Consider the following 27,352-nt stretch of genomic DNA (forward strand, 5'->3'; position numbering starts at 1 on the left):
TTATTTATTCATTTTTTAATTCTGAGGTTACTGCATTGAGTATGTTCTGAGCTTTGGGGGCACGTACTTATGTATGTATGCTCTGAGCTTCATGAGCATACACATCATGCATGCATTTATATGCTCTGAGCTTTGCGTGTGCACATATTTAGATATGTGCTCGTGTATTTGCACACGCATTCATGAATGAGCTCGAACTTCAAGGACGTATGCGGTACCATGCGTGGCAGCACCATGTTTTTGCACTCTTCTCTTCGGCACCTTGTATGATATGGATGGGCATGTCGACTGTAGGCTTGTTATTGTGTTGTATTGTTTGATGATATTTGCACTGGGAGGAACTTAAAAGCGCTCCAGCACCGACTGTTTTTTTCTCATCCCTTACTGTGACAAACACCTGAAGGCTCATCATGAATCTCTTGCCTTTGAAAAACACACACATGTTGAGCCCTCCAAGAGGCACAAGGAGAACATGTGTCTTTGTTTTGAAGAGAAAAATCAAAATGGTCGATGCTCCTGACCGTCCAGGTTGATGAATGAATCCAAGGTAAAAGAAAATATGTTGAGGAGCTTCAAAAGGATATGAAGGCCATCCGTCTCTCTGCTGCAACTATAAATAGTATCATTTGTCTATAAAATTGTTAAAGTACATCTCTGTAAAACTTGGTAGCCTTATTAACATTGAGGAAAACAAAAAAAGAGGTATAGATCAACTTACAACAAAGAATAAAGTTCTTTATTATCCTTGTTTTTAGTGTGTAAAAAAGATTTAAAGTGCATCAATTTGCCTGAAATTAAAAAAACCTAGTTTTCTAGTATTTAACCTATAAATATTTTTGACCAACTTACAACACAGAATAACTTTATTCTCCGTCTCTCTCCGCCTTTCCTTTCATTCCTTTTCCATGGAGTCTCTTGAGGGTTTTCTGCGCTGTGTTTGCGCATGCTCGGTCCCACAAAAAACCTCACACTTTATTCTAGTAAGGCAAAAAAAAAGAAGAAGAAAGAAGCAGACCACTGTTTGAGAAGGACTGGTCTAAACACAGCAAGATCTGAGGGCAACAGAAGAACAACATGAACAGCGGAAGAAGAATAATCTTGTACTCTCATCATCCAGCCAGATTCAGTGATTGGCCTCGGATCTTGGGTAGAGAAAATCTGACTGAATGTTGTCACTGGGAGGGGGAGTGGATGGAGCAGCAAGGTTACAGCAGTCACACATCAGGGATATCATCATGGCCCAGAGCCTTTGTGATCCAGAATAGGAGTGTACCTGGATGAGCACACAGGCCAGCTGGGCTCCTGCGGCGTTGCTGAGGATCAAACCATAATTTTCCTGTGTGGAATCCAGCTTCACTCAGCCTCTACATGCTGGAATCCATCTTAAACAGGCTGCACACCAGTTGAGTTCATTGAGCCAAAGGGCCAGATAGATGAGATGAGTTGATTTATTGATTTAAGATTTATTTCATTAACGTTTTGACGTCAAACTCATTTTTCCTGATTTTTTTTGTTTTTTTTTCTTTTATAAATAATACTTGTAAAACCTATAGGTGGCACGGTGGTGCGGTGGTCAGCACTGTCGCCTCACAGCAAGAAGGTTCCGTATTCGACAACCATTGGCTCTCCCAGCCACGCCTACGGTCAATTTAGAGTCTGGATTAACCTGGTCCCCTCTTGATGTCTTTGGACTGTGGAGGAAGCTGGAGTACCAGAGAGAACCCAGCAGGAACAGGGAGAACATGGAGACTCACACAGAAAGATCCTGTGCACCAGCCCAGAACCTTCCTGCTGTGAGGTGACTACTGCACCACCGTGCCACCCTAGAATGTTATGATTAAAATCACTTTTTTGTCTCATTGTGTGTTGTATTATTTACTGATGTACGAGGTCCCGTGCAATTCCTTTTTTCTAACTTCAAAAATATATGTGTGTTTATCTGGGCCTCTTTTAACAAAAGTCTAAGAGTAGTTAGTGCTGATCCAGAGTCAGTGCTTATGAGATTAGCGTCTCCACTCCTGCAAAGAGCCATAAATCCACTCGGAAGTTGGGAATCCCACGTTCCAACCAATTATCTGTCTGTTAGAGTAGAAACATTCTAGTTCTCAGGGGGAAATTCTTCTTTTGCAACAATACAATGTATGCCACAGAATGCACTACTTATACATATAAATCATCAAGAAATTCTAGAACTGGGAAGCCAAAAGGGCCCATTCATGTATTATAGGTACATAGTCAGCAATATACTCTACAAAGTCTGCGATGAAGCTGTATGCTAAGCTGTCACGTCAAATCAGGAGTATGCCATGTTAGTGAAACTGGTTAGTAAACAGTATACAAACATGATTGTTCTCTATAAATTCCCCTCTGAAGCTGAAGTCAGTATCGTGACAGGAGAGCATATTTTGGATGAGCACATGAAGCAGAAATGTTGCATGCATTCATATATTAAGGACCTATGAATGTTCGAGTTGTTTTGTACAGTGTTTAAATTTCACATCATGTTAACACATTTTTCACCGCTCAAACATGGGGTCTGCAAATTTTTCTGATTAGACTGAGGGAGGATATGAAGACAAGATATTTCTAGGGCGTTTATGATCAGGGCCACGCGTGGTTCATGTACAGGACAGTCAGCTTTTCTGTGTAAATGCTTGGTCATCTTGTCGTCTACAGCTGAAAGTTGAGCCTGAGCACGTCTCTTCTGTTGTTTCTTCTCCGACTTCTGCGTTTTTGATTTAGTTCGGGGTTGGACATATCCCTCGGACCTCACCATCTTTCGAGCAACACGATGGGAGACTGGTTGCATCAACACAAGATTATGTCACGGCAGCTCAGCAGACAAAAACTAAGGTCTGTCTTCCATAGCTGACGCAAATGTCGCTGTGCCCTGATGAAACCCAGAGACCCAGAGGAAGCTCTGAGGAGGACCTGCCTAGTCCCTGACCTTCAGGCTCTGTTGAACAGCAAGGAGGCAGACCAGCGTTTTTGATGACATCCTGCTGTCAATGCACATTTTTTAAGATGACACCGAGTACAACAGAGATGCAACACTAACACAAAGCTTCTGGATCAGCAAACATTGTTTGGAGGATGTCACTCTCAACAGTTGTGGAAAATAAGTAATTGATGAGCAGTGAGTTGAGGAAGTATGTTCTGATTTATTTGAAATATAATACTTGTTGTGAAAAATAAAAGTAATTGTGTTAAAGCCTGAGCCACAGCCACCTGAAAAGGGCACAAGAGCAACAAGAATGAAACCCCTCTGCAACTTCATGCTTGCACCTACGTAGCAGGTTTTTAAGTCACCATGGTTTTAATTCTTCTCAATAGACATGAACCCCCCCCCACACACACACACACACCCCTGTGTGTCAGCCTGAAATGCCAGCAATGATGGTGTTATGTTGATATAAAATTTTATCTCAGAAAGTTTATGACATTCAATTTAATTCAGTTGTTCATTTCAAACTCGTCCAAAACATGAAAACAAAATAAAATATACAAGTAAGTACTAACAACACAAAAAAGTCTGCAAATCGACAAAGATGAGCGTCAGAGTGGCTTACAGCACCACCACCTGTGGTCCAGCTGAGTTGAAAAGGTGCCCACACAATCTCAGACCTGACATGAGACCACACTGTGGCCTTCGCTCACATCCATATTGATGAATGTAGAGACATTTTTTGATTGAACACCAGTGTAAGCCCATTTCCTGTCATACATTTGTTCGATAAATGATCATGAATATATAAAAATGTTGGTAAATTCACCACAATATGAATATCATTAACTGGGAGGGGACATAATCGAGTCCCTTTATTGCTGCTGTTGTCAGTCAGTGATTCTATTCAGCTGATTTGTTTGATTTGAATTAGAAAGTTCTTGTGTAATATTTAGTTTCTTTATTTGATGAAGTAATACATATACAGTATAAATCCCCCGGATACACAAACAAATGGTCAAATCAAATGTAAAATATCAATCTTTGAAATGGAGTGGAAGTCATGCATTTTCAAATAGAGGAATTCTTAAGTACAGCTACTGGAAAAATGTACAGTACTCTTGGAACGTCAGATATAACTGAGTCATTCTCTGCAGCATTTATCAAACACAACATGAAGACACCATCTTCTACTAGCAGCCTTTTCTTCACTCTGCTGATTGGCAGGTACCTGCCTCAGCTGCTGTCTCCGGTCAGAGGGATGGTGTGCATTGCCAAGGCATAACCAATCTATTGATTCAATCCATTAAATTTGATTTGTACAGCATTTTTTTTAAATAAATTGACAACTATGTCCTCACCCTGACCCAGGCTATGTTATATCTAACAGACACAACAACAACAAAACTGATGAAATTTTGTCTGCAATGAGGAAAAAACCAGAGGCAGTATACAAAAAGAAAATACCAAGGAGGGATTTATTTGATTGATTAAAACTTTAAACTGCAGGTAAACTAAAAGGAAAAGAATGGCTAAGGTAAAAGAAGGGACATGCATTGCAATGGAGGTTGGAACCCTCTCAGTTCCCTCTTGTTCATGAACGCACCATCACTGGTCATGTATGAAATAACCGTGGCCTGGTGTCTCAGTGTGCTTGCCCCTATTTTCATGCCACAGCTTAACTTTGTCACAACCTGACAAACTGAGACATGAAAAGGACAACCAAAACATAAACAGACAAAGAAAACAATCAGTTTCTAAATTTCCATCTGCAAACTCTGATATTCCATTTTTGCATGTTGAGAGGGCTTGACAGACCCGCTGTATCCAGGTACCTGCTAAAGTTTGTTGGGTTTCAGGCTGTGACTTTTACGACAGCTTATGTTTGACCTGTTTGTTTTTGAGGCGGGTCTTCAGGGCTAGAAGGTCAATGTAGAGGATTTGATTGAGGACAGCTGAGGCGCACAGCAGTCCACCATGCAGAGCCCCGGCCATGCCGTTACAGAACACATCCTGACCTGCACACAAACAACAAATATTTACCTACATTGTTAGTCTTGCTGTCAAATGGACCAGTGGAGACTGCTGGTTAGTCAGGTTCACCTGTTAAGTAGAGTCCACTGACTGGCGTCTGTGGTCGTGTCCTTGCCACTGTTTCTGGCATGAAGCGTTCTAGGTTGTGTTCAGCACCGTACATTTCACCTCTTGGTGCTCCCAAATAGTGGACATTAGTCAGAGGGGTGGCAGCGTCCATCATAACCACCTGAAAATGAACACACACACACACACACACACACACACACACACACACACACACACACACACAGACAGATGTATCTGATACAAGAACATCAACAATAAATTGCATTGGTTAAAGCATACACCGATATTTATAGAACAAAATGGTCTGTTTCAGTTTTTCAGTGTGAAAGTAGCACATATTAGACACACAATCCTAGATGGGGAAGCTACAAGGCAGCTAGATATGTCTCAATAAATGGAAATCTTACCAGTCCAAACAGAACAATTTTGTAACGATGAAATGTCAACTTGTTGAAATATAATCTTATTTTATAAACTTCTAAATTTCTTATTAAATACTGGCCAGAAAAGGGATTTTGGAGAACTCTATGTAGTAACATTGACATTAGCCAAGAACCTTTCAATGGCCTCATCGATTCGTACCATTAGACATTTGTGTGAAAGTACACACAGGTATTAATCAGCTAAGCTCAGACTGCCATCGATGGGAACACAAAACCCAGGTGAATGTGGTAAAATGCAGCTGGCGTCCGTCTCTAAACATGTTGAACACACGGTGAGCGGTCAGAGCTCTGCTATCAACAACACACAGAGGAATGAATTGGTGTCCAGTTTGAAAGACACACTGGAACTAAAAACACATGGGACACTCCACCACTTTCCTCCATGCTGCTTGTGCGACAGCTGCCAAGATAGTAGCCAAGCCCCAGATGCTACACTGCAAAGGAATCCTTTAAATGAACATAAAAATCAAAAGGAAAGTGTCTGAGTGCAGTGGATGGATCTGAACCACACACCAAGTTGATGTGAAGGATAAGCAGGGCCCTACATTCACAGCGATTTGAGGGAAAAAAGTGAAGTTATTGAATCCCTCCAGTACTGAGTGAGAGTGCTGTAAGAGCAGTACAGTAACTTAATCCCTCTGGCATTTTTTTTAGCATCAATGTCTTTTTTCTGAAGTTTCACATTTTAATCTGCTCTGTCTATTCCTTGTCACATACCTTGTCTTGCAACTGAGGGAAGATGATCAGGGCCCAATCCAGCAGTTCTTTGGCCATACTGTTTTTCAGATCCAAGTAGTCCTGTCCCCTCTTACCAAGCTTTGTTCCCTCCCATTCCTCAAACCACTCATAGCGAGCCATGGTCAGCAACGTCATGCAAGACTTACCTGCAGAGATGTCAGCAGTAAATAATAACAATCAAGAAAAATATAGTTATACAGTTGTACATACTTTGGTACAGCAACATACTGTATATGAATACGTATAAACCGGTAAGAATAACTTCCATTGTGTTGACGATTGTGCCACCATACTCAAACGTTGAGGAAAATTAACAAAAATTCTCACTGGGTTGAATTTGAAGTTACATACCTGCCATACGCGGCCCAGTGTCTGGTACAAGGCCACAAACAGTCCAATGTTGCTATGAGTGCTTAGGAATGATTATGAAGTTTAAATTTGATAAATGTAAGCATACTACCCAACTAGAAATCATTTATAGTAATATTATTTACAATGGAAAGGCTTTTGGCCGATCTTTTCAGAGGTTTTGTGTCAAATTGCAATAGCACATGGTCAGTGCAGGAACATGTATCCCATCTGAGGGACGCATCTGAATTCAAACAGACAACAGACGCTCTGTCCTGGTGAAGCCTGCACTCAAGCCAGTCTTGTAGTTCTGTACGGTCAGACCATTTCATTGGTCGAATCTCATCCTCAAAGCCTTCTTTACTTCTAGCAATGGGAAAGCTGTTCATAAAATACATTTTGCATTTCAAATACTTGAAAAACATGGAAACATTAAATGTCAGCTCGAGACAGTGTTTTGACAAACATTTTGTTGCTCGGGCACTCAGTGGATGTCGTTATTATACAGCTTAACAAATTTATTAGACCACCAGCCAGTGTGAGGTTTATGCCACAGCTGCCCTAAATTAACAGCATTGTAATTACCATAATCATATTTTATGTTACTGTAATGGTTAATATACCAGTATGTAGAAGCTCCATAATCAAATTCTATTTTTAATGCTAAAATATTGTTATTATTGTTATCCACAAATGTACAGTTTTACAAAAAAACAAAAATTGTAAAGCACATTATTATTTTTTAAATAAGATGTCAAATTATATCTATTTACTTGCATTCCTGAACAGAAAAGTTAGTTCTAGTGGTTGAATGTGATGCAGGGTGAACCCTGCCTCTCGCCCAATGTCAGCTGGGATAGGCTCCGGTGGAAACGGCATGGGCAAATTAGAGAAAAATAATAATATTTTTGATTATTCTTAGATTTCAAAAATATTAATGTTTCTCATTTTCATGACAGGTGGTCTAATAATTTTTTTAAGAACTGTGTATATATATATACTGTATATATAGCTATTTTAGAATTATTGCTGCTGTTTCCAACTCAAACTTTCCCTGTCTTGCTCTCTGTCCCTGTTAGTGAGCTTCTTTGTTTGTCAGTCTCTCTCCCCTTCTGTCTCGCTCTTTGTCACTTTCCTCATCTGTCTCTGTCTCTGTCCTTGTCCTTGTCTGTCTTTGTCTCCATCTCTATTTCCTGTTGTCTTTTTCATCAACAGGTCTGCACATCCCCATTGAGCCTGGGTCTGCTTGATGTTCCTGACTGTTAAAAGGAAGTGCTTTCTCATGGAAAATTGTTGGATGTAAATTATTTGAAAGAATGTGGTCCTAGACCCGCTCCAGTTGAAAAGTGTCCTGAGATACCTTTCGTTGTGATTTAGCGCCATACAAATAGAAATGACTTGTAATTTGTATTGATGGACAGGGGGTTTTACCTGGGTGCCTGATATTGGCTGTTGAATCTTTGGCAGATGGAAAGGTGATGAACATCATAGGAATGTTCCCCAAAACTTCCTCTCTGCTCAGGGAGGCGTATCGCTCCATTCTTCACAAATAGTCATGTGTACACAAACAGGCACATGCATCACTAATTCAACTGGAATCAAAAGAAAATCCTCAAAAATCAATGTAAGTCAATTAAATTTGAGAGGGACTGAACTTTGGGCGTTAAATCAATCCCCACAGGGGAAAACAAGAACATAAAGAGATAAAAATAAATCCAGTAAACCTACAGTGAATCCAAGTCATTGTCTTTATACATCCAGAAGTTGGTGGAAACGATGCCCAGCTCCTCCTTCGTTCCGTCCAGACCAACAAAGACCAGGAAGGAACCCATACCATGGCGCACCATACCCAGCAGTGACTGGATCTCTACACACACAAAGAGAGTCAAAAGAAGGGTAACAAACCAGGGAGTTTGCATTTTTCTTATTTGTGGTCAGGCGGTGTGCAGCCATAGCGGTCACCAAGGTAAAAACTCGGGCATGGGAGGAGTTCGGTGAGGCCATGGAGAACGACTATCGGTCCACTCTGAAAAGATTCTGGCAAACCGTCCGTCGCCTTAGGCGGCAACTTGCCCACACTCTTTACAGTGGGGACAGGAGGCTGCTGATGTCAACTGCGGAGATAATTGGGCGGTGGAAAGAATACTTTGAGGAACTCCTCAATCCCATCAACACGTACTCCATGGAGGAGACAAAGTTTGGGGAGTGCTTGGGGGTGGGGTGGGGGGTGGAGGGGGGTGCCTTTGGGGTGGCAGACTAGGGTGGTGGTCCCCATCTTTAAGAAAGGGGACCAGAGGGTGTGTTCCAACTATCAGGGGATCACACCGCTCAATCTCCCTGGAAAGGTCTATGCCAGGGTACTGGAGAGGAGGGTCAGGGTGTAGTCGAACCTCAGATTGAGAGGGAACAGTGTGGTTTTCGTCCCGGGTCATGGAATCGTGGATCAGCTCTTCACCCTCGCTAGGGTGCTGGAGGGGGCATGGGAGTTTGCCCAACCAGTCCACATGTGTTTTGTGGATCTGAAGAAGGCTTATGACCGTGTTCCCAGGGGCACCCTGTGGGGGGTACTGTGGGGGAGTATGGGGTGGATAGCCCCTTACAAAGGGCCGTTCAGTCTTTCTACCGGAGAAGTGAGAGTCGGGTCCGCGTTGCCGTCAGTAAGTCGGACTTGTTCCTGGTGAGGGTTGGACTCCCCCAAGGCAGCCCTTTGTCACCGGTTCTGTTCATAACCTTTATGGACAGAATTTCTAGGCGCAGCCGGGTGGTGGAGGGGGTCGAGTTTGGTGGCGGGAGGATGTCGTCTCTGCTGTTTGCGGATGATGCTGTCGTCTTAGCGCCATCAGGCCATTTCCTCCAGCTCTTGCTGGGACAGTTCACAGCCGATTGTGACAGCTGGGATGAGAATCAGCACCTCCAAATCTGAGGCCATGGTCCTCAGCCAGAAAAGGATGGTTTGCCCACTCTGGGTTGGGGGGGGGGGGGGTCCTACCTCAGGTGGAGGAGTTTAAGTATCTCGGGGTCTTGTTCACGAGTGAGGGTAGGATGGAGTGGGAGATTGACAGGCGGATTGGGGCAGCATCCGCAGTGATGCAGGTGCTAAACCAATCTGTTGTGGGGAAGAGGGAGCTTAGCCAAAAGGCAAGGCTCTCGATTTACCCATCAATCTACGTTCCAACCCTCACCTGTGGTCATGAGCTTTGGATAATGACCGAAAGAATGAGATCACGAATACAAGCGGCCGAAATAAATTTCCTCCGCAGGGTGGCTGGGCTCTCCCTTAGAGACAGGGTGAGAAGCTCAGTCATTCTGGAGGGACTCAGAGTAGAGCTGCTGCTCCTCCATGCTGAGAGGAGTCAGTTGAGGAGGTTCGGGCATCTGGTGAGGATGCCTCGAGGCCTCCTTCCTCGGGAGGTGTTCCAGGCATGCCCAAGTGGGAGGAGGCCTAGAGGCCGACCCAGGACGCGCTGGAGGGATTATATCTCTCAGCTGGCCTGGGAACGCCTCGGGATTCCCCCAGAAGAGCTGGTGGACGTGGCTGGGGAGAGGATAGACTGGGCTTCCTTGCTGAGGCTGCTTCCCCCGCGACCCGGACTAAGCGGATAAGCGGAGGAGGAGGAGGACGATAAGATAAGATAGAACTGTATTCATCCCAGAAAAGAAATTCAGAATATCCAGTAGCTTACAAAGACACAACGACAACACTTTCACTCATTGTCATTCATACACTAAGTATGAAAATAGAAATGGAATAGATAAAAAATTTAAGTGCATAAATAGAGAATTAAAAATTGGCTTAAAAAAATCCTATCACAGCACAGTCCTGTCAGATTGCTTAGTCAGATATTACGGGTACAAGTTGGATTGAGACGGAGACTCAGGAGGTGTTGAGCAGTCTTACTGCAGTGGGAACAAAGGATTTCAGTTCTGTTCTGCAGCACAGTTGGTGCAGCCCACTGCTGTAGCTGCGACTTTCCCCCTCCAAACGATTGTTGAGGGTGTGCCTGTTGTTGGCCATAAAGGCATTCAGTCTGCTTAATGTACCCCTCTCCACCACAGTTTTCAGTGGATCTAGTCTCCTTGCCTAGCACTGGGCCAGCTTTCTTAACAAGCTTGTCCAGCCACTTGGCATCTCTGTTGGTCAAGGCCCCCCCCCTCATTACACAGCCACATTGACAAGAACACACACACGCCCCCACAGTGTCATAAAACATGGTGAACATTTCCACACACGCACATCAAAAGACCTCAGTGTCCGCAAGAAAAACAGACTGTTCTGCCCCTTCCTGTAGCGGGCATCTGTATTAGAGGCCCAGTCGAGTATCAGTAATATAGTATTACAATCAAAGTGAGGATAAAAATATTGAATTCATAAAAGAAACCAATAAAGGATGGAAGGAGGGACACGTGAAAATAATAAAGAATAAATATATACAATGCAAAAAGGGAAGATGAATTGATAACCAAAGTAATGAAGGTATCAGTTGAATTTACTTCTCTTAACATAGTACCTGCTATATACAGTTCAGTGGTTACCGTCAACATATGGTACCTGATTTGTTCTGTATGTGTTGAGGCAGAAACTTTTGGAAGGTGTTGAAGATGCCAGCATTGGAAATGACGGCAGGGGCATGGATCTCAATCTCCTCTTGTCCTTTAAGCACTGTCACACCTGTCACACATCATAGTTAAATCAATACAAATGTCTTCTCTTTAATATTCCTAGGAGTGTTCCTCGCATTGTTTCTTAAAAAACAAGCATATATTTAAGCCACACCTACAATCAAACAGGCATGTACTGTATGTCGATGGATGGTGTGTATCATAAAGCCCCTCAATGAACTGTCTTCAGATCGTTTTATTGGTGTTTTTCCTCACACAGGAGGGCCCACCTGACATTTTGCACATGACTATGACCCAGCCCTGCTCAACACACATTCATGCATGTTTTGGAAGTCAGTGAGTCAGTAGCCCAGATGTGAAGGGCTCCTTGAAAGTTCACAAAACAGATGGAAATGTGTCTAATTATTATTATTTTTTTCTATCAGGCAGTTGGGACAGATGAACCACACTAGTTCTGTCAGAAGATGGCAGTAGAGGGAGTGTATGCAAACATGGCTGCAATTAAATGTAGAGGACGTGCCGTTTTCAAACAGGAAACAAAACAGCAGTCACACTGGTGACACACACATTATAGTCTTATTTTTTCATGGATAAGACTAAGGAATATTTTGGTCTCCACATTGGTCACAAGCCATGTTGCATGAATTCTTTTCCACAATTTTCCCTTAACTGATGTGATACATCAAAATGCAAATAAAGACAGGACGATGGAAGCCCAGCTGGGCGTCGATCACACTGTTTCTCGAACGAATGGCTCCACCCATCATGTGGTGGTTCCTTGCATGACATGGGGAATTCAAAGCCAAACACACTGATACATTAAATTTGAAGGCTCTTTTTTTTTTAAATACTTCAAGGCTTACTGTGTGATATTAAGTACCTCTATTTACTCCGTCAGAAATTGGCTTATTTGTGATTTTATGACACGATTGTAAATCTTGTTGGTCTGGACTATTGAATTGCCTTAAAGTAGTGAAGAGTGGGTCAGGGTTTTCTAACCCCCCCTCCTGCCAGGCCCCCTATGAGAGCCAGTCTGCCTTACCTAACCTGGAGAATACAGGATAATTAACAACCCCAGCATGCCACTTGCAAAATCCCGAATGCATTTTTTTTAATGCTTTATTGATCAGTCTTATAATTGTTGGGAACTGTTTCTGTTACCAGAAACTGGTAAATGCCGTTAAGTCTCATCATAGATAAAAGGCTTATTCACCAGGAAAAAGGCTTAAAATGTCTGCATTCTGGCTCCTGGGTCAAAGTTTAGAGGGTTGAATTTTACTGCTTTTTGGTAGGTGTTCATAAGAACAGTGAATGAGAACAGCAGGAGAAGAGGAGAAGAACTTACTGCTCTTGGCAGTGCTGATGCTTATTTTCAATGGACTATTTGTCCCTGCTGATTTTGTTGTTGTTGTTGATTTAGTAAAACAAAGTTACTCTTCATTAAAGACATAAAAACTGTCTTTGTTTCTCTCTCTTTCTCTCTCGAGTCTTTTATAAAACAGCCTCATCCATTGACATAGAACTGAAGGACTGACCAACTTGCAGTTTCTTGCTTCTGTATTGACTTGCTGCCTTTAGATGATTGAGAGTTAACACTGATAAAAGACAGTCTCACCGTCAAATAATTCATCCTTGCATGTAAAGACCTTCTCATCTCAGAATCAGTGTCCCCCTCCTTTTCTTACCGCAGGCCTTCCCTTCGGCGTCGAGCAGTACACGATGCACCGGTGCCCTGACCAGCACAGCGCCGCCTGCCTGCTGAATGACGGGAATGATGTGGAAGGCAAACTCACTCGCACCCCCCCGGGGGTAGTAAGCACCACGCTTGTAGTGGTGAAGAAGGAGAGCATTGATGAGAAAGCTGGACTCTTTAGGAGGGACACCTAAAAGAAAAAGACATGGAACAAAACGATAAAGATGGTGTACAGAAGATGCGTCATCGCCATGATGCATACTGTAGGTGTGTGTGTGTGTTCAGCACCATAGAACAGGTAAGCAGATAGTGTCTGCAGGTCCTTGTTCTGGGTGATGCGGGACATCATTTCTGAATGGTTGGTTGTTGCGAGACGGAACACCGAGGAAATACGATGTATCAGGCCAGTCCAAATCAGGAAGTTAACCAGCCAATACGGTATGATCTTCAAGATGGCAATAAGTGGTGTCCGCCGTGAGGCCAGCTGCAAGAGATTCATATCAGTCCACGGTCATGAATCATAATAACTATACTAATATATTTCCTAAACATATACAATGTTTTACAACGACATCTTCAACATGATGAAAATCAGTGATTGAAACATTTAAAGCTACAACCTATGTACATAAACAATTGTTAGCTGAACCACAGGCTAAAGCACTGCTGTTTTTTTAATGAGATTTTTAATTAATTCTTGAGGGAGGTGGTTTAACAACTGCGGGGGGGGGGGGGGAGCGAGAGAGAGCGAGAGAGAGCGAGACTAGCCCTTCCACTTTATTCAGTCTGGAGGCAAAACACTGGAATTAGCTTGAGCCTCTTTTTCCCTTTGCAGTACAGATCTGTGTGGGGGGCTGCTGTCACATGTGAACCACCATAGTTTTATTTCAGACCGAAGCTGGAAGCTCATCTGTGCTTGAGTTCCAGAGATGCTCCCCATCGCACAGGCACTCTCATGAACTCTCTCGCTAGTGTTTGAGCAACTACTCAAGTAACTGCTGTAGTACCCCAGTGAAACCCTCCATGATTTCAGTGTGTTTTAATCTGCACGAATCCACAAGCAGACCCGTTGTTGCACCAGCTGCTGTCATTCTCTGTGACACTAATGTCCTTTGTCTCAAACACTCTTTGTAAGCATACCGAAGACAATCAAGCAGTCACATTTTCAGAATTTAAGCATCAACTCTGTGCTGAAGTATCAGTTCTAATGACTCCCTAGACAAAAGTAATCCTGTAATTTTGATATTCCACTGAAACACCAAAGCAGTGGTGTATGTATGTATATATATTCTCTCCAGTTCAACAATCTTTATAGATATTTTTTTATTAGCAGCTCAACCAGATGCCCTATATGTTATCAGGGACTATGCTGTCATGTCAAACTGTTGGTGAATGAGCTCAATGAACTATTTTGTGGCCAAAAGTGTGAAACTCTTTCCAGCTCATCAGTACTGGCTCTCCCTACCAGAATAGATTCAACATGTTAACTGTCTTTATTACCATTGTACAAGATTACAACTGAATTCATCCTCTGCATTTAATCCATCGTCTACATAGCAGGTAGTAGGAGGGGACCAGGGAAAAGCAAAATGTCACACATGGGGGAAACACGTTAGCAGAGGCTACAGGTGCTTCATGTAAATGACGCATCATGACATTTGCTTCACGCCATTCCTGAGGGGAAAAGACCTCCTCCTAAAAATGATCCACTATGGAGAAAGAATTGCAATTTGACTTGCAGAACATCCCACAAACCCCTCGCTACCACACTCCTATCACCTCCTGATCCTTGCACTTCACCTTCATCAATCTCATGAACTCATCAATGGCCTCCTCCTCCCCAGGGAACTGCTTCTTCAGGCTATCTGCCATTTCAGTCTTCCCTGCATGGATGTGATATTCCCTGATGATGAAATAAAAACAAAAAAAAGGAGGGTTATTGCTGTGTTGATGTTTCTCCTGCATCAAAATTCTGTCAGACATTATTTATAAAGCACTTTTCATGCAAAATTGCAATACAGGGTGCTTAACAATACAATCAATGCTAACAATGTCAAAAAAAATACAGCAATATAGTCGGAATTAACAGTTATGTAAGAAAACAGGTGATAAAGGATAGGGTAGAACGGAGACCAGTTGGACAGAAGTTAATTAAAATAAACTGATTTAAGAGAAGGCTAAGTCAAAAAGGTATGTTTTCACATTCAAAAGTGTTGATAATCAGCACATCTGGCAGGCTGTTCCAGATGTGGGGATCATACTTAGCTGTCTCTCCACTAAATGGTTGGTAGTATCAGTAGACCTGAGCGAGTGTGTCTGAGAAGTATTCAGGTGCTAGTCAGTTGAGGGATTGAGCAAAAATAATACCAAAAATAAAAAAATAAAATCAATACTCAAATTGATAGGCAACCAGTGTAGGACACATCTGTTCTCTTTTTTTCTGATCTTTGTCCGTATGTATCCATGCTGCTGCGTTCTGGGTGACCTGCAGCGTATTACTCTCTTGTTTAGACGGACCATAGCAGTCACTGAGCATGCTAATTACAAATGCAATACAATGTAACACAATGACGGAGTGCTGTTCATGAAACAAAACTTGAATGACCATAATCAGGGCCGTTCAAGCCCCCAAACTGTGGAAGATCTCAGGCAGGCAAACTCACTTTTATCATATAACTCTCTCTTAATATCCTGCATTGTTGCCTATTATTCTATTTTGATTTTTTCTATTTTACTTTTTTTTTATATTTCAGATCTTTCATTCGTTTTGTTGTACTTCAATTTTACTGTAAATCCCTTTGTAACTTTTTTTTTGGAAAGTGCTGTTCACATAAAACTTATTATAACTGGGAAAATTAATGCCCTGTTCTAGAATGCCATTACCCAGGGGCAGCATGGAAACAGGACAGAAGAGGAGGAATCCCTGACTGTTATGCTGGAGTTGGTGCCGTTATCTAGTGAGGTGAAAAGGTCTCTGCTGGACTGATAAGGTATAAACTAACATAAAGGTAAACCAGAGAGGCTCATGAGACACTACAACACTGGTATCAAGGTCAAGCAAAAAGAACAAAAACAAATCAAAGAATCAGACTAAATATTAAAGCATGAGCCCTACCGGTGCTGCCCAGGCTGACCCAGGACCAGTGTATCAAAATGCTGCTCCAGCCGTGTGAACTGCAGCTGGCCCTCCGTGATCTGATCCAGAGCAACCTTCAGCAGGCTGTTCTCGTGAAGCTGTCCAAGATAATGGATGCCTGGTGGTAGGGATGGATATTTCAAACATGCAGATTTAAACAACGTTTTTCCACCCATCAACTAACTATTTCTTTATAAAGGGACAGAGTTCTTGTTCATTTTATTTGTTTGAGTCGGTACATTAATGTTCTTTAATGAACACTTGTGGGTGGCATGGCTCAGTGTGTGTGGCCGTCTAGCAACCGAAGGGTTCGATCCTCGACCCCGGTGACCATGTCGAAGTGTCCTTGAGCAAGATAGTCCAAAGCAAGAGCAATATGCAAATCCCATAAGGTGCAATAATTTTGATTAATTGTCCAACCCTAGCATGCATTGTATGCATGCATGAGGTGATCAAAGCAGTGAGAGACTTAAGTCTGAACCCAAACATGAAGGTTAGACATCAAATCTGATGAGTTGGATGGATTCTGTGATATCACACAGCCGATGGACCCTCAGACAACATCTTTAATCAATCATGATTGGATGGCTTTCATGTTTAAAGTCACAAAACCAATTGCCATGTGCCTCGGATAAGTACGAGTAACACTGGTCTACCAATAAATGCAAAAGAACTACGTCTTTTACTATGTTATCTCAGAAGCCATTCATCCAGTCAATATCAAACTCCATGTGCACATTGAAAGGGAGTGCTGAGCCTAGTTTCAAATGTGGGGTCCAACCACTTTTGACCTGTGGTGTGCATAAGACGTTGCCTTGGTCTGGACTCATAACCTACAATGAATTATTTAGAATTTTTACATTTCATCTCTTACACAATTTGGCACAGCTTTTTTGGCATTCATAGCAATATGAATACCAAGTATACCAAGAGACAGAATGCTTGGTAAATCATTTCATGCGATGCTACTCAGCCAATCAAAGCTCCCCATTTTGGTAAACACTGCAACTGGAGCTGCCAAACGACAAAAGGAGGGTCAGTGAGACAACTGAATGAAAGGCAACAATGAGAACAATAATCAAGTCAATAATAATCGAGTCAAAGAAAAATTGTTTTCACATTTGAGCTCGTTGATGTCATACAGACGCTGATGAATCTATGAGGCCATGTGTCAACATCTTGTGCTGCTTTTGACACAACTGACCATCAAATCCTGTTAGAGAGACTTGAACACTCAACTGGCATTAAGGAAACTGCATTAAACTGGTTTGAATCCTATTTATCAGACTGATTTCAGTTTGTACACGTTAATGATGAATCTTATAAACAAAAGTTAAGCACGGTGTCCCCCAGGGTTCAGTGCTTGGGCCGATTATTTTCACTTTATATATCTGCTTTCTTTAGGCAATATTACTGGGAAAAACTCCATAAATTTGCATTGTTATGCAGACGATATTTATATTTATCAAAAAAGCCAGATGAAGGCCAGCAGTTGTCTAAACTACAAGCATGCTTTACAGACATAAAGGCCTGGATGAATTATAACCTTTTACTGTTAAACTCTTGTCAGACAGAAGTTCTTGTGCTTGACCCCAAACACCTTAAAGACACATTATCTAGTGATGTCACTGCTTTGGATGGCATCACTACGGCCTCCAGCAGCACTGGTAAGAACCTAGGAGTTCTATTTGATTTAGATTTGTCCTTCAATTCCCACATTGAACAAATTTCAAGGACCGCCTTTTTCATCGACACAATATTTCAATAATTAGAAACATTCTGTCTCCAAGTGGCTGGACTGTTGTAACTCTTTATTATCAGGCTGCACCAGCAAGTGGTTAAAGACTCTGCAGCTGTCCGGAACGCAGCTGCAGGCGTACTGACGGGAACTAGGAGGAGAGACCGTATCACCCCTGTCTTAGCTTCGCTGCACTTGCTTCCAGTAAAATCCAGAATAGAGTTTAAAATCCTTCTCCTTTTTAAAGCTCTGAATGGTCAGGCTCCATCCTATCTGAAAGAGCTCCTAGTTCCTTATGAACCGACCAGAGCACTATGCTCCCCGCATGCAGGTCTACTTGTGGTTCCTAGTGTCTTTAAAGTAGAATGGGAGGCAGAGCCTTCAGTTATCAGGCTCCACTCCAGTTTCGGTCTGGGGGCAGACACCCTATCTACATTTAAGAGAAGGCTTAAAACCTCGCTTTTTGATAAAGTTTATAGTTGGGGCCGCTTATCCTGGACCAGCTCCAGGACTCCCACGATGCACTGAGCTTTCTCCTCTCTGTTCCTATCCTCTTTATCCATCACATTCACATTTGTCCATGCATCCATTAACCAAAACTTCTTCCCCAGAGTCGTCTGTGCTCTCGCGCCCTGCAGGTCACCTGGGGCTGTCGATGTTGGGTTGATCACTTCCTGTCCCGGACCAACTACTCGCTCGCCCTAGCCCTGTGTTTCTCTCTCCCCTCCACCCCTCCCTCTCTCTGTCCTCTAAACCCCCTGCCCCACCATCTCTCAGGCTGCGTCCGAATTGCCAAGTAGGTCGGATCGTAGGTCTCAGAGCAGGTCGTAGGCTGTCCAAACCACAACTGCCGTGAGTAGCAACCTATATTCCAGCCTAAACACACCCACAATGTAGGTCGGTTCAGGTGCATCCCACGGAGCAACCTATGGCCCACAATGCACTGCGGACTTCTTCTTCGTCCCCTAAAAACTTGTGGACCCGCAAGCCAAGTTTGCGCCACCAACAGTCTCCCATTCTCATGCAACATGAACATTTATAGTCGTTGTTGATGACTAAAGGTGCGTTCACACCAAACGTGACGCGTGTGAACACACCTTTACAGGTGCGTGAATGTGCTAAATTATAGAGAATGAATGAAGGGTGCGCTCAATGTGGCGTGCAGTATGACAGTCAGGCCAGCAGGTGGGGCTTTCGTTGGTGCCATCTACCCAATTGCGGTATCTGTGCTCTGCCAGCAGAGGTTGGGCTTCACCACCAATCTTCTAGGGTGTCTGAATTGTGCTGCCGTGTTTAGGTTGTAGGAGTAGGCTGTAGCGGTAGGTGATAGCAGTAGGACGGAGGTTGCCACTTGGCAATTCGGACGCAGCCTCACTCTCTCCTCTCCACCTCCATCCCCATCTCTCTCCTTCTCCCTCTCCACCCAAGCCAGTCGAGGCAGATGGCCGCCCACTCTGAGCCTGGTTCTACCTGAGGTTTCTTTCTGTTAAAAAGGGATTTTTTTTTAATGTTGGGTCTCTTTCATTTGAATTAAAGACTAAGGTTCCACACCTGCTCTTTCCTTGTGTTTGAGATCATGCACTTTACAAGGCAACTGCTGCTAACCCCGGGAGGTAGAGACTTCCTTACCTTATGTATGTTGTTGTGTAACCAACTGTGCTACACTCTGCTCCTTTAATTGCCCCCCAAGGGTACAGAAAGTTTTCTGAATCTGAATGGCTTTTGCTGTAATTTGGCACTATATAAACAAAGATTGATTGATATATACGACGGTAACTAATAATGCAAGGTAAACGTGATGATGAGCAGGCAGTCAGAGATCACAGCCAGAGATCACAGTCGAGGAGGGTTTCGGATGTCTTACCCACATCAAACTCAAATCCCTTGTTCTGGAAGGTGTGTGTGCAGCCTCCAGCCAGATCATGTTGCTCCAGAACAAGAACCCTCTTCCCAGCTTTGGACAAAAGTGCTGCAGCTGTCAAACCCCCTACACCGCTGCCAATCACCACAGCATCCAGTTCAAGAGGAATGCGGTCCACACGAAACCCTGCAGGGACGCACAGGTTTGGTGGTTTGTGAGGTGGCTTGCATCAACACTTTCTTGACATGCTGTACAAACACAGGTTAGTTTTGTTCTTTTCACTTGTATTGCAACTCTGAAACGTTATACCTACTGTATGTCTGGGGTCAAAACCTAGCATATGACAGTTTATGAGTACATGATGGTCAGCTGTCAGAAATGCGGCGGGGAAAATGAATGGCAATCTGCAATTTGTCGTATAGACTACCAGGTCAATATTTTTTCCTTTCTCATTTGACTTCTTGAATAACGACAACCAGCAAAACCTCACCACGACGTTGTGAAGAGCAGCTCCGTGTTATGCAGCCTGCCTGCAGAGAAAAGCAGCACCTTGCGGGAAATCGTAAAACTCACAGATGATAGATTTCTTACGGTTAGAAAGAGGAACGTTTCCCGGTGTAGTTAATGATCTAAAGGCTATACAGGGTGGAGTCAATAACGTTGAATTAGATTCAGAAGATGCAACATGTCTTTGATGGACTTTAGGCAAATTTACAGTGTTCCCTTGATTCATTTCTCAGTGTAATTTAGGGCAGACTCTCAGGTGTTCATCATATAAGTGTTTTTTTCCCCTTCAACTAAAAAAACTGGTTAATATCAAAACTTTGATTGAAATGGTTATCTGGAGTTGATGTACTTATTTAACAGATGTTCCATCACCTGCCAAGAACTTCAATCTTAGACCAGGTGAGTGTTACAAGTTGAACCTTTTGATTAACAGATGTCCAGATACAAATTTATAGTCTGCATGCATTATTTTATTGAGGTGTTTTTACCTCATTGTGAACTGCTTCTTAAAATGTTCTGGCCTGCACACAGCACAGGCAGTGCTTGTTTTGGTTTGAGAAGTGCACAAATAGTTTAAAAAAATTATTTTGGTATAAATATTTGGAAAACTGTCTATTTGGGAGAAATGAAAAAGAGTCAGATGGACAGGTTTCCTCCCAACTGTGAGGGTTTGTGGTTTCATGAAAACCACAACACAATATCAGTTCGTCAATATTGAATCATTAGTTTCACTCTGATATCAAACACACATTAACAATTTATTACGTTTCAAATACAAACATAAGGGAAAACTAAATTGGCAAGCAAGTATTCGTAGGGTCCAAGCTCTCTATAAGCAAATACCTGGAGGCAACCAGGTATGATGCAAGTTGGACTTTGTTCCAGATATTTCATAAAGACTCATTAGGACATCAGAAATGACTGAACCTCTAACAGGACTGATTGTTACACAACATCTCCTGTTTCTATTGCAATGTGCAGGGAGTAGAAACTGGGGACCCAACCAGTCAAAGCAGAAGGCCGTCCCCACTGATCCTGGGTCTGCTCGACGTTCCTGCCTGTTCGAAGGAAGGTTTGTGTTGCCGCTGTTGCAGGATGTGCTGCTGATGGAGAACTGTTGGGTGGAGGTTCATTGAAGGAGTGAGGTACTAGACCTGCTCTACTTGGACAGAGTCAGGAGAGAACTTTTGTTGGGATTTGGCGCTAAATAAATAAAACTGACTTGACTAGTTTTGTTATAACTTTACCATTGTCAGTGATATCAGAACTCATTTGATAGAGTGTTTGCAGATCACATATGCAAAGTTTCATGCACATTGGAAGCAAACCCCAGGAGGAGTTTGAAAAGTAGTGTTTTCCATTTCTTTTTTTTGTAATTGTGTGACACATCTGTCCATCCATCCATTGTCTACCGCTTATCCTGTTAGGGTTCTTGGGAGGGGGGTGGGGGGTCACCCTGGACGAGTCACCAGTCCATGGCAGGGCCAACACATAGAGACAGACAACCATTGGCTCTCCCAGCCACGCCTACGGTCAATTTAGAGTCTGGATTAACCTGGTCCCTCTTGATGTCTTTGGACTGTGGAGGAAGCTGGAGTACCAGAGAGAACCCAGCAGGAACAGGGAGAACATGGAGACTCACACAGAAAGACCCCGTGCTCCAGCCGGGGGTGGCCCACATGCCTAGATTCAGCTCACATCAGGGAGTATGGTAATATAAGGTTTTAGATCGTGTGATGCTCCTTGTGGGCTTCATGGGCCCAAAAATTTTGAACTTGGCTGAAATGTGTTATTTTTGGTCATTGATAAACAATTTTACTATCCTACTGCAAGTTTCATTGACTGAGTAAATTTTGTGATATAAATGATGATATATTTTTGCACCTTCACACTGGGGGTGAACTAATGTACCACATTTGGTATTGATTTGACTTATTGTTCCTGAGAGAATGTACTTTTGGTTTTGCCACCATCTCGTTGCCAAATTAAGTACAGAGGTTCAGTGGGGCATGGAGATTTAGAATTCAGAGATTAGTAGGTTATTGCACCACTTCCTGCATTTTGATATTATCAACATCTGTTTTAAATTATTGTCATGAACATTATTGAACACTCCATGCAAAGTACAGTTTTGATCAGAGATATTGTCCGGGACTTGGAGAAAGTACATTTTTGGATTTTTGTGATTCTACAGAAAAAAAAAAAAGGATTATGGGTGGAAATTATCTAAAATTTTGTCACAGTGAACGCAGGAAGTTCAAACCTAAATGCGGCTAATTTTTTTTACCCTGCTTATTGTACCACCTAGTAACCAGCAGCCTTTTTTTGCTCCTCAGGTACATGCAGTCTGAACCAGTCCTGAAAATTTCTCTTCCACAGCTTTTACTGTTTATGATACAGTATCTCATTCACCAACTTAATAATAATCAGAATAACAATAATAATACAAATCTGACTGCTCACAATCGGGTTCCCAGCACTCCTGGAACTGGGAACGACTTTGTGTACAACAATCCCAGCCCACTCAGGGTTCTACCTCTAAAAAGAAAATTTCAGCAAAACTTGCTCAAGATTTCCACTTTGAGCGTGAACTAACTGTGGCACACTGAGACCAACCTTGTGATATTCTGACATTATAGTGAATCTGCTCATGTGCTTCAACACAGGAAAACCTTCAGTGGAGAAAAATCCCAAATCGCATGATTAGAAATGAAGGTCTAAAAAAAAAAAAAAAAAAAATCCTTTTCTTTCCAATGATTTTAAAGTTAATTTACCAATGCTGTTCCAGTAAAATCTGAGAATGAAACAGATTTGAAATGACAAACCAGAGAAGCCTAAATGTGGGTATGTTGGAAATAATGACTTTCTATTGTAACCATGCTTCCACACTGAGGATGAAATGCTCCTTACCTTGAGTAGCTGTAGCTGAAGAGAAGTTCAAATCTTATATTCTAAGACTTCAGAGCTGCAACTTCTCATCACTTATTAGTCTTTTTAAAACCCATCAAACATGGTCGCGTGGACATTACTAACTCCAAAATGGATTCGTGCATTAGTAAATCCTTGAGAAACAAGGCTTTCTTACCTCTCTTCAGCCTGTCATCCCTTATTTTGCTGTCATTGACCAAGGGTCCTGGGGGCCTCAGGCACTTCTCACTGAACACCTTGTGGCGTTGGCCGGTAGTCAGAAAGAAGACGACAATGGCTGCCAACAGCACCATGCTAAATACGCCAAGCAGCCACCACCACATGGCAATAAGTGAGTTTTACCCACTATAATTAGGAGGAAACAAATGTGAGAGGAGAAGCAACAGGCAGCGTGGAAAAGACAACAAGATGTTGAGCTCTTGAGAATGGGGAAGGATCTAGAACAAGAGGTGATGAGAGGAGGCAGGAGTGAGTAATGCAGATGTGAGAGGAGGAAGAGGGCTATCCTCCAAGGCATTCATTTAAGAAGAGAGCCAGAGGAGAGGGGTGAAGTGAGGAGCGAAGTGATGAAAAAAAGGCGGATAGATGCTTATTAATGTAATGAGGAAAAATTAAAGGCCATATAACACATGACATTTTGGAAAATATGACTCCACAAAGGGGAGAGCAGATAGCTCATTCTCCACGCCAGGGACATGAGACTGCCAGAGAAGAGGGAGCTAGTTGTTTCTCACTGCGTCTGACTGATGGGCATGCCCAACACTAGTTTGTTGCACATGATTGAAGTGCCGCAAGAGGTTGTTTTTTTCTTTAAGATATAATAAAACTACATGCTTGTGAACAAAGATGCTTTCAGAGCTAAGATGCCACAGCGTACAGGATAACTTTAGTGCCACTTGGCTATGATAGTATTGCTAAACTTTAATTCAGTCTCCCCTGAACCCATGAGGGCAGATATTGAACCCAGCAAAAAACTGTTTTAAAGAAGGTCCTGAAATGGGTTTGGATTCAGATTTCTGGATTCTGTAAAACTCGCTAACTTGCTCCTACAGTAAAATATAGACAAATGTCACAATACAAACACAAGATAAATGCATTGAAAAGGTTCCAGAGCTTTATAGGGTAATAATGCCAAATATGAATTCCAACAGAAGTGAAAAAAAAAGTTTGTGCGCAGTATCTTGAGAAAATATGATACAATTGGAGGGAAAAGTAGCATAAAAAAAACTTTGGATGAATTCTAAATTGTGCACAGCTGAGACATTGAAAAGGGACTCCTTCTCCACCTCCTCCTGTCACTTTTATGACAGCTGTTCCTCCTCCCATCACCGAGAGTGATTATTTCAGAACATAAATAGAAAGTAACAATTATCTAAGTGAAAATGTGCCATAGCCTTTAATAACACTGTAAGCAGGGTGTGAGCTTCATGTAAGGTTGTTCAAGATTAGTAAAATTTTAAATTCAATTCTACATAATTGTAGGTGGAGATGAGATAAAATAGCGTGGATAAGGAAGGAAAAGGAAACAAAGAATAACTTTTAGGGCCATGGACAGGAATTTCTTTGATTAGGCAAACAAGGGGAAATCTCATAATTATCTAAAACTAAATCTACATTCAGTACCACTTATTTTCATACTGATATTTTTTGTTCCAACACACCCATTCTCCTATTTGAACCACAGTACGTTACTATTAAATTTCATCCCACATTTATGCACAAACAAAATAACTGTGATGCTAAGCACCAACGCGGTCAGCAAAGTGAAGCTATCTATCAATATCAATTCTAAACAGAAGGAGCCATAACTCTGCATTCAGAGGTTTGGGAACAACATTTCCAACTCTGGGCCTGCTGCGGTGGATCCGGAAACATGGTTAAGTAAGCATGGTTCCTCTCAGATGTGGGTGGTGAGCAATGTGAAGGCAATAGAGAAGTTAGCTGATGGCTGGAGGCTGTTTGAAATGGCAGGAAAACCAAAGGGCAGAGCAGCTGAGAGCCTGCTGCCCAGCTTGGGATGTTACAGAAAGTGACTGAATGGCACAAAGCTACCCACCTAAAACTTTCACCAGCTGATACTCAGCACCTCAGCCCATGAAGACAGACACAAGCAGCATCTTGATATCTCACGCGTTAACCCAAAGACATTTTGTTGTCCTGTTCGTTTCCCTGCAGCGTCTTAGCCTGTGGTCTGAGGATGCTGAGTGCCCTGCTGTTTCAGTGTTTTCTACACACCTGCTGCTCTGCATGACCTACATCATACCAGGGGTCAGCAAGCTTTAACACTCCAAGAGCCATTTGGACCTGATTACCTTTAGGGAAAAAAACAACAAAAAAAATCATCATGAGAAGCCGTGAAACTCTTGACATCTAAAAATTACATTGTCAGGTACTGAGGGCGGGGAATACGACCCAAATGCAGACAGAGGCAAGGAGTGTTCAGCAAAAAGGGGAATTTAATGAAACAAAGGCAAAGTACAACAAAGGAACTCAAAGTACCAACTGAAGCGCAAATACAAAGTAACAAAATAAACCAAAACTTACACTGCAGCTTGGAACGCAACAGTGAGAACATGAACGACAATGATCCGACACAGACAAAGGGAAACACAGAGGTTCAATCCACTGGGGAAACAAGACTCAGGTGGTGCAATCATCACAGGTGAGACACATGAGGTAATCACAGGAAGGAGCACAGGAAGACAGGACATGACTACAAAATAAAACAGGAACACGAGGCAGGGATCGTGACAGAATATAACACTGCATATATTGTTTTTTTTTCTGTAATGAAATCAATAAACTGCCACGAAGAAAACAAAATTTTATTACAAGCAACACGTTTCTTCAGAAACTCTTTTCTCTGATTTATTCACGTTTGGGCTACCGGGGTTCGAAAAGTTCAATAAATTGCGTGCCGGCAGGTGTTGGACATCCACGAACGCGTTTTGTTTTGATGCTACATTGACGCCACACCAGTGGTTCCAAACCTTTTCCAACTCAGAGCCCACTTTTAAGTCTCAGAAATTTTCGTGACCCGCCTCTGACTCCATAAATACGGAGGCAAAACTATGCGTTCCCAATGCGCTTTTTTATTGAAGATGGAACATCAAGGACTGAACTAATAATAAGATAAATATTTGAACATCTATAATATCCTTTTAAATGTAACTGATTTTTAACATTAAGGACATTATTTTGTTTATTTATTTTTACATAGGCCTAATTACACTCCTACCACCCCCATACAAAAACCACAATATTTTGGAAATGATTTGGCGGCCCACTTGCAATACCTTCGCGGCCGTGGGGCCCATAGGTTGGGAATCACTGCGCCACACATAACCTTCAAATTCAGAATTTCATCACAAAACTGACAAATAAAGTAAATTAAAATCAAATACTCATTATTTACTTTCCAAAGGCACAGGGAGCCGCAGCAGAGGGATGAAAGAGCCACATGGGGCGCCGCATCTACACTGGTACAAGATCCTTGATAGACGTCACTGTCGTTGATGTATTTTAATGTAGGAAAAAAGAACAACATGCAGTGTTGTTCTGCTGTCTTAATGAGGGGATCATTTTGTGTTAGTTCTTTTTTTCCCCATTCATAATTGTGCGGAATTTCTGTCATTACAGCAGAAGGGCCGTCCACAGAACTTCCTCAATTCATGCCGTGAGGTGTGCAGGGCAAACAAAGCTGGTGATGCCAGTAAATGAATGAATAAATACGTGAACTTTTGTTCCACTTTCTCTTTATGACGTGTCATACATGGGCCCAGTCGAGCCTCCGGTTTGGGATCTAGTTTGTGGCACAGACACATAGGTTTTAGTGAGGCTGCCCCTTCCTGTTTTCTCCCTGATATTTGCTTCCTCTAACAATGTATGCATTCCAGTGTGTTTAAAGTACATTTATTTTTTCCCCTTTCTTTCATTTTCTTAAAGAAAAAAACTTTTCTGTTTTGTTTTAGATTGAGCGAAATAAAGTATATTGTTTCAAAATGTGGCCTAAAGATCAGTCGCTTGATCACCTGGGGCGCATCAGTCTAAATGTGCATGTCTAACACCTATCGAGTCGACGTTCACGGTCGACGTCATTTGAGCGACCAATTATCCGTATCGAATATCAGAACTCTGAGCAGGATTTTTCCATCTTAAGAGGGACATTGAGGGTTATTGTTCTCTAACTCTGTCCTGCTTTACATCCTCGCCGAAGGGAGGAGACATGTCACCGATTTGGAAGCGTGGAGGCTGAAACCCCACCCCCCCAAAAAACAGACAAGTATCCCAGAT

The 27,352-nt window shown here is 42.4% G+C and overlaps 1 protein-coding gene across 1 annotated transcript; it reads right to left on the reverse strand.

Annotated features, from left to right (window-relative positions):
- Window positions 1–3,159: 3,159 nt before the first annotated feature.
- On the reverse strand, window positions 3,160–23,579 carry LOC147245825 (all-trans-retinol 13,14-reductase-like). Its single transcript, XM_086184319.1, has 12 exons — window positions 23,217–23,579; window positions 19,628–19,810; window positions 16,005–16,143; window positions 14,690–14,792; window positions 13,178–13,373; window positions 12,882–13,079; window positions 11,126–11,245; window positions 8,305–8,443; window positions 8,008–8,117; window positions 6,208–6,374; window positions 5,048–5,207; window positions 3,160–4,962 (listed from the first exon to the last, which is right to left on the reverse strand). Exons 1-12 carry the CDS (start codon window positions 23,380–23,382, stop codon window positions 4,814–4,816), a joined length of 1,830 nt encoding a protein of 609 aa, XP_086040445.1. The 5' UTR covers window positions 23,383–23,579; the 3' UTR covers window positions 3,160–4,813.
- Between the last annotated feature and the right edge of the window lie 3,773 nt (window positions 23,580–27,352).

This window comes from Aulostomus chinensis, chromosome 18 (genome assembly GCF_037954235.1).
Source record: "Aulostomus chinensis isolate RoL2024-O1b breed Wild chromosome 18, RoL_Achi_v1.0, whole genome shotgun sequence".
Lineage (NCBI taxonomy): Eukaryota > Metazoa > Chordata > Actinopteri > Syngnathiformes > Aulostomidae > Aulostomus > Aulostomus chinensis.